The sequence below is a fragment of the Pholcus phalangioides genome, unplaced genomic scaffold (genome assembly GCF_987345545.1).
Source record: "Pholcus phalangioides strain wild (caught in Gottingen) unplaced genomic scaffold, Ppha-v1.0 ptg000012l_1, whole genome shotgun sequence".
NCBI classification, from domain to species: Eukaryota; Metazoa; Arthropoda; class Arachnida; order Araneae; family Pholcidae; genus Pholcus; species Pholcus phalangioides.
The window spans coordinates 3,406,731-3,420,433 of record NW_028301605.1 but is presented as its reverse complement, the minus strand read 5'-3'; the positions used below and the strand labels follow the sequence as shown (position 1 = coordinate 3,420,433).

General features: G+C 36.8%; 1 protein-coding gene across 2 annotated transcripts in view; it reads right to left on the bottom strand.

Moving 5' to 3' along the window:
- ThrRS (threonine--tRNA ligase) overlaps window positions 1-8,893 on the bottom strand; it is a 36,252-nt gene extending 27,359 nt beyond the window's left edge. Inside the window, exons 1-3 of one of the 2 annotated variants that reach the window (XM_089240060.1) lie at window positions 8,758-8,893; window positions 6,048-6,080; window positions 2,796-2,977 (exon numbers count right to left, since the gene is read on the bottom strand). In XM_089240060.1, coding sequence (XP_089096186.1) covers window positions 2,796-2,977; window positions 6,048-6,080; window positions 8,758-8,811 — 269 coding nt within the window. In that variant the 5' untranslated portion in view covers window positions 8,812-8,893. Of the gene's footprint in view, window positions 1-2,795; window positions 2,978-6,047; window positions 6,081-8,590 lie in introns of both variants that reach the window. The other variant, XM_089240059.1, reaches the window with a different exon arrangement.
- Between the last annotated feature and the right edge of the window lie 4,810 nt (window positions 8,894-13,703).

The window sequence follows — 13,703 nt, the reverse complement described above, 5'->3', positions numbered from 1 at the left end:
GATGTCAGGAAACATGACGCTTATATGAAGTCCAAAAATTTTGTATTGATATAGACTAGTGTTTCCCAAAGTTGGCAGTGGAATCATCCAGGGTGGTGTGGTAAAAGTTATGGATATGCCCACCTGCCAACCTTAAGAAAGTAAAAATCCTGCACTTTCTTACAAAAATCAGACAATTTACTCAACAATCTGGCAACCATACCTGTGAACATTCAAAATTTTTTACAGGCATAATAAGAATCAAAATAAGTAATACATAAGGTGACCATATATTACCTATATTTCATATAAAATATAGCATAGCTATACTTTTTATTATCATTTGGTGTCCGACTGTTATTCTAAACAAATGTCCAGTTTTTCACTGATGCTTTCATGAATTTCTGACATTTGCTGAGCATTAGAGGTGTCGGAAATGTTTCAAACCTGTAGTTGTTTGTCACCAAGTTTTATGTGAGAAATCTTAAGTTTTGAATCAATTCTGGGGGTGCTCAAATCCATTTTACACATTTTTGTAGGTGTTTGAGCACCCTTTACTTTGACACCACTGCAGATTGTTTGTTATATTGAATGTGTTTTTTTTTTCATAAAATCATTATAATTGGCAGATTTTTGTAGAAGCCCTCAATTTCCTGCCCCTCAGCAATTTCCAACAATAAATTAAGAATTTTGTCAGCAACTCCTATGTCCTGTATTTTCTGTTTTATAAATCCTGATTTTTGTAATTTCTGCTATGAAGTATGGTTAGTATGGAGATAGTCTAGTATAGTAATGCATAGAGAAAAATGGTGATTACCAGCAGTTTTACGATAAAACATATATAAGAAAAAAAATGTTTTCAACATGAATGGGTTGCTATGTTTGTTAACGTTCATAGATTTAGAGGACTTTGACCACCTTTCATACAGGCTACAGTGCCTGGAGTCTAGAAAATATGATATCCCGATAGCTTTTTCATAATGGGCAGAGATATGGGGGCAAGAGTGGCACTGCCCACCCCCAGCATAGAAAATGGAGCTAACTGATCTAATGTACAGTGGTACCTTGGCTTACAAATTTTTCTACTAACAAACATTTTTTCAGGTCTTTACTGCCTCTGCTAACGAAGACTTTTGGCAGATTTTCCACATTTGATTCTGTGGAGGAGCGCTAACAAAAATTTTTGGTTGAGTTCTTTGAAATTAATGTCACTCACATCTCATTGTTGTCAACCGAAAATCTTTTTAAAAAGTACCTGTGTTTTGACATGAATATGTCTCATCCGACACTACTGGGTGCATCCTCAAGAAATTGCATAACAAAATGCCTTAAAAGGACGGATAATAAGGGAGAGGGATTTAAATGCTCATATCTCAGAAACTATTCAGAATATATTAGAGTTTGTGATGTCTGCAGATAGATCTCATTAAGACAAATCCAATGATATCACTCTGATTTTTAATATCTTTCCTGGAACTTGTTGTTGAAAATGTTGACATTGTAGATAAATAGTCTCCTTTGGACAAAGTTTTACATTTAGAGGTGAATGAAGAGGATGCAAAAAATAGAATTACCTAAAGAACACTCAAAAGACTTACCGGCAGAAGGACTGGAAGAGTTTAAAAAAGAAAGGAACATCAAAGATGAATGTTCAGAGGAAGAAAGCAGCAACAAAGGAAAAAATGTGCCAACAGGAGGTACAAAAAATGTTACACTCTTGGTGTTTTCAGTCTTTAGCCAAATAGTGGCATCCAGACAAAGCTGAAACAAACAGACTGTGTGCCTTGGTTAGACACAAATGCATCACTCTCTTCCAAAACATTAAAAAAAAATTATGAAGTTCAATTGGATTTGGACAGATTTTAAACTTCCCCTGAAAAAGAAGCAACTTCTGAAAAAGAATCAGCTTCTGACAAGCTTACCCTGAATAGACTTTAAAATTCTGGAAGAAGCTATAGTAGTTGGATAATAGAAGTTGGGTAAATCGAGTAAAAAAATTATTTAAAGTTTTTTATCCTCTTTTTAAATCCTTTATTCCTTATTTATAAAAGTTATTTTTAAATTTTGGGCCAAACTTTGAACAAATCAGAAGCTTTTACATAGAAACCTATGAGAAATTGGCTAACAAAAATTCGATTTGTTTTTGGCTAACAAACATAAATGTGGAACGAATCACCTTCGTTAGCTCAGGTACCACTGCATATGTATATATGTGAATTAACATCATCATGCCTTCCAGCATTATGCCCCTCCTCCCAGACTTTCAAGTCTATCTCTGCCTGTTTTTCATGTAATGGGGACGAGCGTCGCTTTCTAAAAAAGTAAAAATAGTAGTAGCAAAAAACTGCAAACACAATATTTATTTTCCTTTTGTCAAGTTTATCCTTTTTAAGTTGATGGCAATACTCAAAAACCAGCAATATGAATTCATAATACAGAAGCCATAAGAAAGTAGTGAAATCCGGAATTGCTGGACTAAATCCAGAAACTTGGCAGCTGTTGTGATATAGGATCCTATGGGCTGTTTAAAGTTTAGGGGCAATGGAGAGGGAATTCTGCAGGATGGGGCAGTAGAACGGAATATTTTGAGCTGCTAATCATGCTTCAATCTATTAGCTGAAATAGCAAAAGATGGGTCTTGCCGGTAAGCAAAGCAGACTCATTCTTCATCGAACAGCTCTTTATACTACCAAAACACATTTTTTATCAATATGCAGTGGCATAATTACTGAGCAATTATTACTAATTAGCAATTATTCAAGCAATGACACATTACTCGAACATGAGAGTTGATGATAACTTAAATGGCAAAATACCTTATTTTCTGAGCAACTTCATATGGGGTAGTACGCCACGATTCACCAGATACGACCTTGCCATCTGGAAGAGTGACTTCTATAGTTTCTGGGGTTTTGGCAGCCAATTCCTCAACATATTCAGCCTTCCATGTGTCCCACAGCTCCAATCTTTCTTGAATGTATGCTGGCCATGGGTCCAGCTACAGATTTAAAAAACAGAGGTGTTAAAATAAAGTGAAACACAAGATTACATTATCTAAGCAATTTATCGGACAGTAAATCATACTAATTGGCTTGAAATGTTTGATGACAAATAGCACAAACTTGCTAGAACCATAGTAAATTCATATAACAACCACGATCAGAAAGTTGGATGTGCCAATACCAATTTTTCAATAACCTTTTTACCTCACACCCAAGATTTATCAAACCCGAGTTAGAGTTTGACAAATTGCAAAAAAAAATCTAGGTGTGAGAATAATTTTTTTAGGAGCCAAAAATTGTTTATCCACAGAAAAACAAAAACAAGTCACAAATAATGTTTCTTTTGACTTTTCCGGACATAGTGACACCTCTTTTATGTTGGCTAAGTCCCAAACATTTTGTGGTTTACTCGACTTTAAGTTAGTGAATACACATAGAAAAGTTTAGGTGCCAATACAAATTTTTCAGATGCTGTGGCGACCTGGTATTTGTCAAGTCTTGCCCCGTGAGTGAAAGTATAAGTAAACCTAAAAAACCTTTCAATTGATTCCATCAACGATTAAGGGCTTAACAAATCCTTGTGAGAGGCCATCATGGCAACTATAAACCTGACATTATTGTCTATGGGAAATTTTTAAACTCTAGACTTAGACAACCTGTTAAAAAAATTTTAAGTGGGAATAAATGAGTTTAATTAGTGTATTAACAGATGCTGCACAAAAATTTTTAGGTGGATTAAAATTTTGAGCAGACAAGAAACAATAAAGTATCGAAAGAAATATTTTATGCTCTGTAATTATAATTCAAAGTATAGAACACATCTACAGAAAAGTAAGTGTTTTGTTATTTAACTTATCTACCAAGTTAAGAAAAATTATTTGACAACATTTACAATAAGTTTTTGATTGTTTTGACTGTTTTTGTTGGTTTCTGAAGTCAAAAACCTAACCCTGATGTCCTACCACACATATTTTGAATAAACTCTATTTCGCTTAGCAAATTGAGCACAGGTAATCAACCATATTGAATGAAACCATATGATTATATATTATATGTTCCACAATCTTTTTGTATGTTGATGACATCAAAATTGCAAATTATTATTAATATTTTGTTTTAATTATTGCAATAGGTTAACGTTTAAACATAAAACATTGGAATATGCAAAAGAGTATGTGCAAATATGCAATAAGTTTTTCATCGTGTTTTATACATATTTCATTCAAAACATTATTTTAAAGCATTCATCTAAGTTTTTGACGGTTTAAACCAGTTTTTGACGCTTCGTGTCAAAAATCCAACCCTGTTTTAAACATTCCCAGATATTTTCTCACACAAATATTCAAACCTTCGTACAAAAGCAAAAACCTGTCAGGTGCGCACAAGGGAATGCTTACGTATCTTCAGAAAATAAATATATCGCGTACACTACGGCTAATTAAGTTGCATAGACTCTGCAAAGGCAACGTCTACAAAGTAAACATCACATCAGGGAATGTTTACACAGAAGAGCAAACACAGCACATTTGAATTTACAAACAGCAGCAAAACCTTACCGTGAAGCATAATTATGTGAATTCCACACTATCGGGCAAAACAAATCTTTCATATGCATTAACCCTATAATACTAACTGTAAAAAAACTAAATAAAAACCACATATTAACTGCCTATACATCTACTTTTCTGAGATGTAGAGTTAGTATTCTAGGGTTAAGCAGTTTTTAAAACTTCCCTGAACCACAATATAACTGCCATAATGGAAATCACCAAACCTTTTAGAAATTGCCACCTGTTTTCAAGAATAATATTTTTTCCAGCATGGCCAGGGGTCCAGCAATGGGGCCCGGAATGATTCTCGCTAATTTTTGTTTTTTCACACTATAAATTTATCATAAAAGGGACCGTGAAAGTTTGGCCTGGGGAGCCCACATGCCCCGGAAGGAACAGACCCGGACCTTGTCAGGTCTGAAAGTCTATGCACTCTGCTCCAGGATGTGGGGGTAATGAGTTAAAAAATATATCAAATGAATTAGAAACACGACATGGGCGGAGATATGGGGCATATAATGCTTCTGATAGTCATTTAAAATTAATGCTATGAGCTCTTGGTGGTAATAAAGTGAGAGAGAACTGAAATATTGACGACAATCATAATTAAAATTGGTTTATAACCAAAATAAATGAAGTGACACTCGTATTATATATAACCAATAATAGTTCTTTAGTTTAGAAATACGTATAGTACGTAAGAGTCCCTCTCCATCTCTGTCAGGGATGGACAAATCCCAGGCTCCAGGTCATAATGACTAAAAAATTGGTATTTTCCTTGAATACTTAAAATACGGCAACCATAAATACATTTTATGGGCATTGTATAATATTTTATCATGTATATATATATATATTGTTTATAGTTTTTGTAATTGCATTTTTAATTGGGCTGCTGTATTTTAGAAATATATGGCGTCCATATTTGTTATGGGTATCTTTTTCTCAGCCACCTCATTGGGCATTTTGCCTGTTGTGGCCTTGTATTTGTGTAGTTACTAAATCGCAGGCTGATAGCAGTACAAAATGTTTGGAATATATAGCTGCATATCTGCCAACATGAAAGAGGGATGGAGGGTCACTATGCTCTGAAAAGTCAAAAGAAGCATTACTTTGAACAGTTTTCTCAGGGCAAAATTTTTTGGCACCTAAAAAAATTTTTCTCGCGAATAGATTTTCTTGTGATTTGTCCAGGCCTGCTCTATGCTAGAAGTAATATACTATAAATAACTATCTTATATAGCAATTTCCTCTATATCGATATCACTCCCTTGATCCTATAATTCAGTCTTAATATACTCCATTTAAATTGATTTCTTCCGTGATAACGAGAACCAACACCCCCGCCAGCCGTAAAGAGGGGTCACAATGACAACATTCAAATGAAATGAACACATAGTTAAGGAAAACAATATATGGACATCACATGGAAATAAAGATAATTTCAAATGAAATAACAGAAATGAGTCGGTAGGGCAATAACAACTTTGCATGAATAAATAATTAAAAATTTTACTTCTGCAACGGTGACCGTTGTTGCTTTTGCAGCCTAAAAAAAAAAGAAAAAACAATTGATATACTAATTAAATAATCAAACTAAATCAATAAATATTGCTAAATTAAACAGTTCAAAACAATTATAAACTTGATTTTAAAGTTTATCAAAAATATTGTGTACACACAGATTTTGGACTATCAAAAAAACTTCTGATTTGATGAAACTAGACACAGAATAAGAGATAATACTGATACAGATTAGGTTATTGGTTAGTTATTGAAACTGCCCTTGATCCACAATGATTTTGATCATAGCCCGAATAAAGTGTTTCCACTTCGTTGCGGCTTGCTCAAGCTGCAACTCAACACACTCCTACATAAGACTTGCTGGTTCTTTCATCGCCGATTAGTGATCATCCTAAAAATTGACCAGCATCGAAGTCATGTGGGAAAACCCATTACTTTTATGAAAACTCTTTTTGTTGATTTGTTAAATGCATATAAATACTTGCTGGGGTCGAAATGGCACCACCACATGCCAGTTCGGCCACATTACTCCCTTCTCAACCCAGTCGACTCCACCTTTGACACTGGGAAGAACAATGTTACCCCCCCCCCCACTTCCCCCGGTATCTCTGCACATGACTTCTTTTACAAATGAGCAGTTTCATAAAAGCCAACAGGCTAGAAAAGAAATCATCAAAGAAATAACAGATATTATACTATAGCTCTCTCTATTCTGATCTCTAAAATCATCTTGTCCGGAGGCGGATTTAACAGCGGGTGCACCAGGGCCCCCTCCGACTTCTAAAGGGGGCCCTGAAAAACCAAAAATCCACATTTTTTTCCTAATTTAAGATGTCCAATATTTTCTTTTTTGCCCGGGGACCTCGACCGACTTTAATCCGCCACTGATCTTGTCCTGTATACAAGTATATGACAGTTTAACTGACTGATCAAAAGCCATATGAGCATGGTACCTTATAATGAATAGAATAAGAGGCGGTTCAAGTGTTATGTAAGCAAATTTTTAGCCATTTTTGATGCCCCACTTGTCAGCAAAAGTAAAACTCTGACCCTCTCCCCAGCAAAATTTTGTCAGCACTGCCCCTTACATACGCAGGAGGGAGGGCATTGGGGGGTGGTCTCGTGTGCCTCCCCCAGATGAAAAAAAAAATTTTACTGTAAAAAATATTTCTTGAAAAAATTAAAATTTCGAAAGAAAATACCTTTATATGTAATTATAGTCGATTTATGTTAATTGCAATGCTATTTGAAAGGTAAGAACTCAAAATTTCTCTAAGAAATTCATTGCAACCCACCCTTTAAGCCATATATGGTAAAGCTGTTGCCCCTCAAACCTCAATTTCATAAAAATGAACTAAACAGCACATTTACAATTGCACTTAAATGACCCGTGGCACAATGGCAGAGTATTTAAGTGGCTGGTGTGGCACATTTTCAGATCACTGAAGTAGGCCCGTAGCACATTCAAAGATCACTTTAGTAACTTGTGACACAGTTCCAGAACACTTGAACAATCCGTAGCATGTTTAGAGATCCCTTGAGTGACATGTGGCACAGTTTTAGTACACTTAAGCGGCCCAGTGCGATTGTATATCACTCGTTACCCGCAGAACATTCCCACATTACTTGAGTGATCCCCGACATAATTACGGGTCACTTGAGTGGTGCGTTGCACAGTTCCAGAGCACTTAAGCAGCCCGGAAACATTTCCAGAGCACTTGAAGGAAAAATCCATGAAACATTTAAAGATCATTAAAGTGGCTCTGTAGGGGACTCATCAATAAGAAGAATGTTAGTTCAGGTGCCCAATAACTATCGAAAAGGGTTTTTTTTCCGTTTTTGGCACACCGAATAAGATGCCATTAAGAATATTTCATATCTTCATAAAAGGTAGTTGATGACAGAAGCATCATCCAACCCCCCCCCCCCCCCGTCATCAAAAGTCAGCAAATCAGAAAACCCCTTTCCCCCATCGATGCTGATGTAATACTTGAATGAGCACTAAATAAAACATGGATTTTCAAGAGTAGTACCCTACGTAACGCAATAACGCCATGGCATGATGCAACACAACAAAGAATGTGATGTAATCACATAATCAGGAATTATTTAACCATCAATCAAAAATGCATTGCACCCACTGCCATCTTAACGCATGGGCTCACCCAGGCACGGCCCGGGGGTCTCAAGAGGAAAGGTGGTTTCAAAAATGAAAGGTGGTTTAAATTTTCGAGAATTTTCCAGGTAGGGGGCCTCAAAAACATCACTTGGCCTGGGGGCCCATGATGTTCTTGAGACGACCCTGATTGCACCCTGAACATAAAAATAATCAAGCCCTCCTCAGACACCTCATTGGGCATTTTGCCTGTTGTGGCGTTGTATTTGTATTTGTAATATCCGCGCACCTGTTCATGTAGATGACGAATCCACTCAACAAAATAAAAATTACAGCGATTACAATGTGAACACTTCTATTTTTCTTTTAAACTATACAGAGGACACAACTTCACACACCAATTCAAATACAAAACGAACCATTAATCTTTGTCCAACAAAAACAACACATGCCGGATTCGTCCGCAGCCGCTTAAATAATACACTGGCACGTTTCAACATTTACTCTACCAATTATACACGTTGCACAAAAATCATTAAATAATTTCCAAGATTTAAAAAAAAAAAACACAATAATTAAATCATGCCTTTTCATGATCACCGATAATCACATCGTTTTTCTTTGACTTATTCCCCGGCATTCTCACTGATCACAAATAATTATACTGTGCGCTGGGATAATATCCACGCATTGACGCTACTTCTTCCTCAATTATACAGGGCTTTATGCCTAAAGGCCATCTGGAGGTTTCTAGAATTCGAGATAAAAATACCATGGAGCAGCTCCATGGTATTTTTACCTCGAATGAAGCTTATATTGCTGGAGGGAGTATGGCGTCACTAAAGTGACCATACGCCCCGTAATTTCCAGGACAGTTCCGGTATTTTCTGTTTTTTTCGCCGTCCCGACTTTTTGGCAAAAGTGTCTCGGTTTTTCCCGTATTTCACACGAAGCCTACTTGCATTTTTATTCTTTATTGAAGTCAAAGATTGAAATTATTTTTCAACTCATAAATTATTTTATGATAATTACAACTATATATGGGGATATTAATCTCCCACATTTGAATTGGTAAACGGTTTTTTTTTTTTTTCGTGGAATACATTTTAATCCACTGCAATTCGCAGTAATGTTTCCCGCCATTGTGATTTCTCTGTAATTTCAACAATATTTAGCAACTTTTTTTGGTTTTGGCGTCGTTTTTTGCGGTAATTGGCGATGTCCCGTATCTCTCTCGAGGAAAAATGGTCAGCCTAAACGTCAGCGGTCCGCGCGTTGGCATTGCTGAGAACGGTGTCCCCCAACATCTCTGTCGGAAGATCACGTGACTCGATGAAAACAAATACTATCCTCAGAGATCAATGTTAAAATTGCTGATTTTAGTATAGAAATGCGGAAATTTAGTGGAGTTTTCCACCACATCAATAATTTTAAAAATTGAATCGAATTTTTGATTTTCGAAGTATTGAGTTCGCTTAGAAATACGAAGCCCAGAAAACTAAATACAAAATAATTAGCTAGACCCACTTTTGAGGTGGGTATCCATGCAACAACATTGATTTCAGTTTTTTATTTATATCTTCTCAAGCGCGAAAATTGGAATTAACGTCTCCGTATTCAAGGGCGAAGGGGGGGAGGACTTGGGGGTCTTTCTTCCTCGCCCCCTGCCCTCTCGAAATGTGAGAAAATGACCGGAACAAGGGGAAAAGATGGCCAAATCTATTGTTCAATCACTTTGGGTTTCCCCCCCCCCCGAATGAAATCTCTACGCCCCTGTCCGTATTGTCTTATGATTCAATCCAAATGGTTCAATCCATATAGTTTAGGATGTTTTGAAATTAATTATGTGTGGGCCCATATAAATTGCATTGAAGAAATTCCGCAGCTTTAATCAAGCATTTTTTGAAAGAAAAACAGGCAGATTGAGATAACTTGAAGTTTAAAACAAAATTTGGAAATATCTAGCTCCTATTAAAAGAAAAAAAAACTATTTTTATTTCTGTTTCTTTAATTTAGATTTCTTTCTTTCATGAGTCACACAGGAAATCGCCTGGTTACCTTGTATATCTCTCAAGAGGGAAATATCGTGATCCCAAAAGCCTCATTAGAGAATTTCAAATCCGTGGCCCCATGCTAGTGCCGAGCCTCCAGGCCAGAATTTTTCACGGGCCCCCTCACCCCCCGAGCTGAGATTATGGTTTATTTTTGCAGTAAAAGAAACGAAACCTCTTTCGGGAAGGGAAAAAATGCTGAGTGAATGCTTCCTTCCCCCCATAGGCGGAAATACGGGAAGGGGCGTGGGGAGGGGCGTTCACCACGCTCCAAGCGTCAAAGTGAAGTCGACTTATCTAATGTATATATGAACTGACATCATCATCGTGGCCCCTCCAACTCCCCAGTCTATCTCCGCCTATCCCCCCCGATTAGAAAATCCCACGTACGCTAACGGGGTTTGTATATACAGTAAAACCTCGCTACAGACACACACTCGATGAGAAAATGCCTCTACAATATTTTTTAAATCTTCTTTGGAATTGCCTAGTATAATGTTGAACTATCGGTACCACAGAGTTAGATTAAGATATAGAGAGCGCGCGAGGGGTTACAATGTGAAGCAAAGATCGGAGTCACGTGATTCCGGTCAAAAGGCTGTTCAGGGAATCTCGCTGGCAATGCTTTCCTTATGGCTATTCGTATGACGATCTGCACGTGCTGTCTTATTTTTGATTAGAATGGTCAACACTTGCGCAGCTTTCGGATGTTCTGAACGGTTTAGGAAAGGGGGACCAGTAACCTTTCACACAAAGGAATACTTTATTGCTTATTCCCCTTCTTATAAATTAAAAATTGGAATATTAAATTGACGATTCAATGGATTTCTGAGGTTTAAAGTCTCAGTTTTTAACGATTCCATTTTGGATTTAATTCAAATAAAGTCCCAAGTTTTTTGGTAAAATTCAAATGTCATGAGCCATTATTAAATGTTTTAATAGAATTTTTGGTAATAAATGATTGAAGTAATGAGTTTTATTAACTTTTGACTGAAATATACGTCTCCGTAAGATTTGGCGAGCTAGTGAGTTTATTCGAGTTTCGCTCAACTTGAAGATAATATGCTTTTCAGAATGAGGAATTTATGGCAAATATTTTATTTAAATATAATGTAATGAAAACTCACCCTCTAGACCAGTGATTCTCAACGTGGGCGTTAACGCCCCCTGGGGGGGGCGATGGAATGTTCCAGGGGGGGGGCGGTAGAAGCTACGGGTATAGCATAGGATTCTATGGGTTAGATTGCGTTGGGGGGAGCTGGTAGAAAAAAAATTTCTGAAGAAGGGGGCGATGGAACAAAAAAGGTTGGGAAACTATGCTCTAGACCAGTGGTTCTCAACCGGGGGCCATATGACCTCAGGGGGGCCCTAGGATATTGCACGGGAGTCATGGATGAAAATCTGGCAAAAGGGGAGCCACGGCTACTGATACGGGGGCCACGAAGAAGTTTGTGGAATTCAATTTTTTTAGTCACTCTGACTAAAAAAGTTTAATTTCAAACAAAAAATGCATAGAAAATATTTTTCGCAATTTTTCCGCTATTCAAGTGACATTAACATGAAGAAGAAAATAAAAAAAGCGTTGCATGTAATCTCGGTGGGTTTACGACTTGGGGGTTACAGTAGGCCCTGACACAAACTATAGAAGAGGTTTAAAGCAAAATGGAGTAACTGTAAAGACAAAAAATTGTGTGTGTTCGAAGACTTTTCATTCAAAGAGGGCTGCCATAAAGAAAGCAGACAAAGATTTGTTGACCATTCATTGAAATTTTTTTGAGTGCTGGTAGTAAATGCAATCCAAGAAGTAGATGGGTGAGAAATGAAAGCTTATGTGTAAAGAAAAACCCACCGTTTTCATGCAATTACAGACGGATAGCCATCTAGTTTAGCTCATAACTATATTCAACCGGCACTGAGTGGTCTGATCATTGATCATTTTCGTCGCACCACGGTCATTTTCTGCATGCGAGGGCTAATTAGACCCCGGGACCTACAATTTATTGCCGATTCCGAAAGGCAGGCTTGTTTCTTATACTCATCGAGAGGTTGGTGCGCTAACCCCTCGATGGGGGACTCAGCAATTTTGTGCTGCGGTCAAGTCGTCATTTTTAGTTGTACCCCTATGTCAGGAAAGTTTTCTGACAAGGACGAACCGGGTATCGAACTCGCGACGCCTCTAAACCTGAGTGGTCTGATGGGGAATATATTGATAAAAATCGAATAAGGAATGATTGCTCTGGGGTATTTTTTATGAATTTTTGGGGAGGGGGTGTGCCAACAACCATCGCCTCCACTGAAAAGAAATAAAGTCGAATTCAGTTATAACGAACTCCATCCAAGAGACCAAATCATACATGAGGAAAAATACACGCGAAATTACATTTTTTAAAACTACATTGCCGTATAACTTAAGAAACTGTAATTGCATAAATTTGCTGTTGTTTCAATCGCAAGTGTTCATATGTCATTCATTTCAGTTTAACAGGAAAAACGTGATTTTAAACATATTTACGACGATCTTAACGTCATTTGGTTTGCTGATTGGTTTCTATATGCAATCCAAGCAGATAATTTATTGGTCTGTATCTGTCAAACTAAAATTTGTGGTTTTGCCAATGCAAAACCAATTCAGCGACGCATTTTTCACAATCTTCAAAAACCTCGTTTTATTTGATAGTTTGAAATGATGTCTAAATGCCAAAGATTTGGAGTTCGAGTCAAAATGAAAATGCCAAATAATTGAAATTATGTACTTCGTATAAATGAAATATTTTAATATTGAAAGCTATATATATATAGAGGTTAATCGTAACCGTAGTCAAACGTCTCATAAATGTGAAATTTTGTCATAAAACTGAGTGTAAGGCCCGAATCCCCTTGCACACAAGTGGAATTTCAAGGCATTTACGCACAACCGAGCCCCTCTTGGCCATTTTTCTTTTTTTCTCCCCACCCTTTCTTTCTTTTGTTTCCTTCTAAAATTTTATAAAAGTAAAATGACATAATAATTATAAAAAGGACTGCTTTCACATCAAAAATTATGCAAGAACTGCTTTCACATCAACCCCATTATAATGAACTCCAAGACACCGGAGTAATAAAGAAATTTCGTTACATTTCAGATTTTTTTATTGTTCCTATGTAAACTAATCCGGGGGGGATTAGAAAAGTTTTCGTTAAAACGATATTTTTTCCGTTATAACGGTATTGGTTAAAAATGGAGTCGACTGTATTTTTTTACGTGTATATGTAGACTGCATGGGTAACATGGAGTATGGCACTACTTGCGAGCCGTTAGTCTTACAGACATACCCAACTAGAAAAAGTATCCAAATCACGTGTCCAACTCAGATATGTCATTCATGTTATAAGGGGTTGTATAGTTATAAAATAAATAAAAAAACCAACTTTTTATACAAATACAAATACAAATACAACACCACAACAGGCAAATTGCCCAACGAGGTGGCTGACTTAAGAA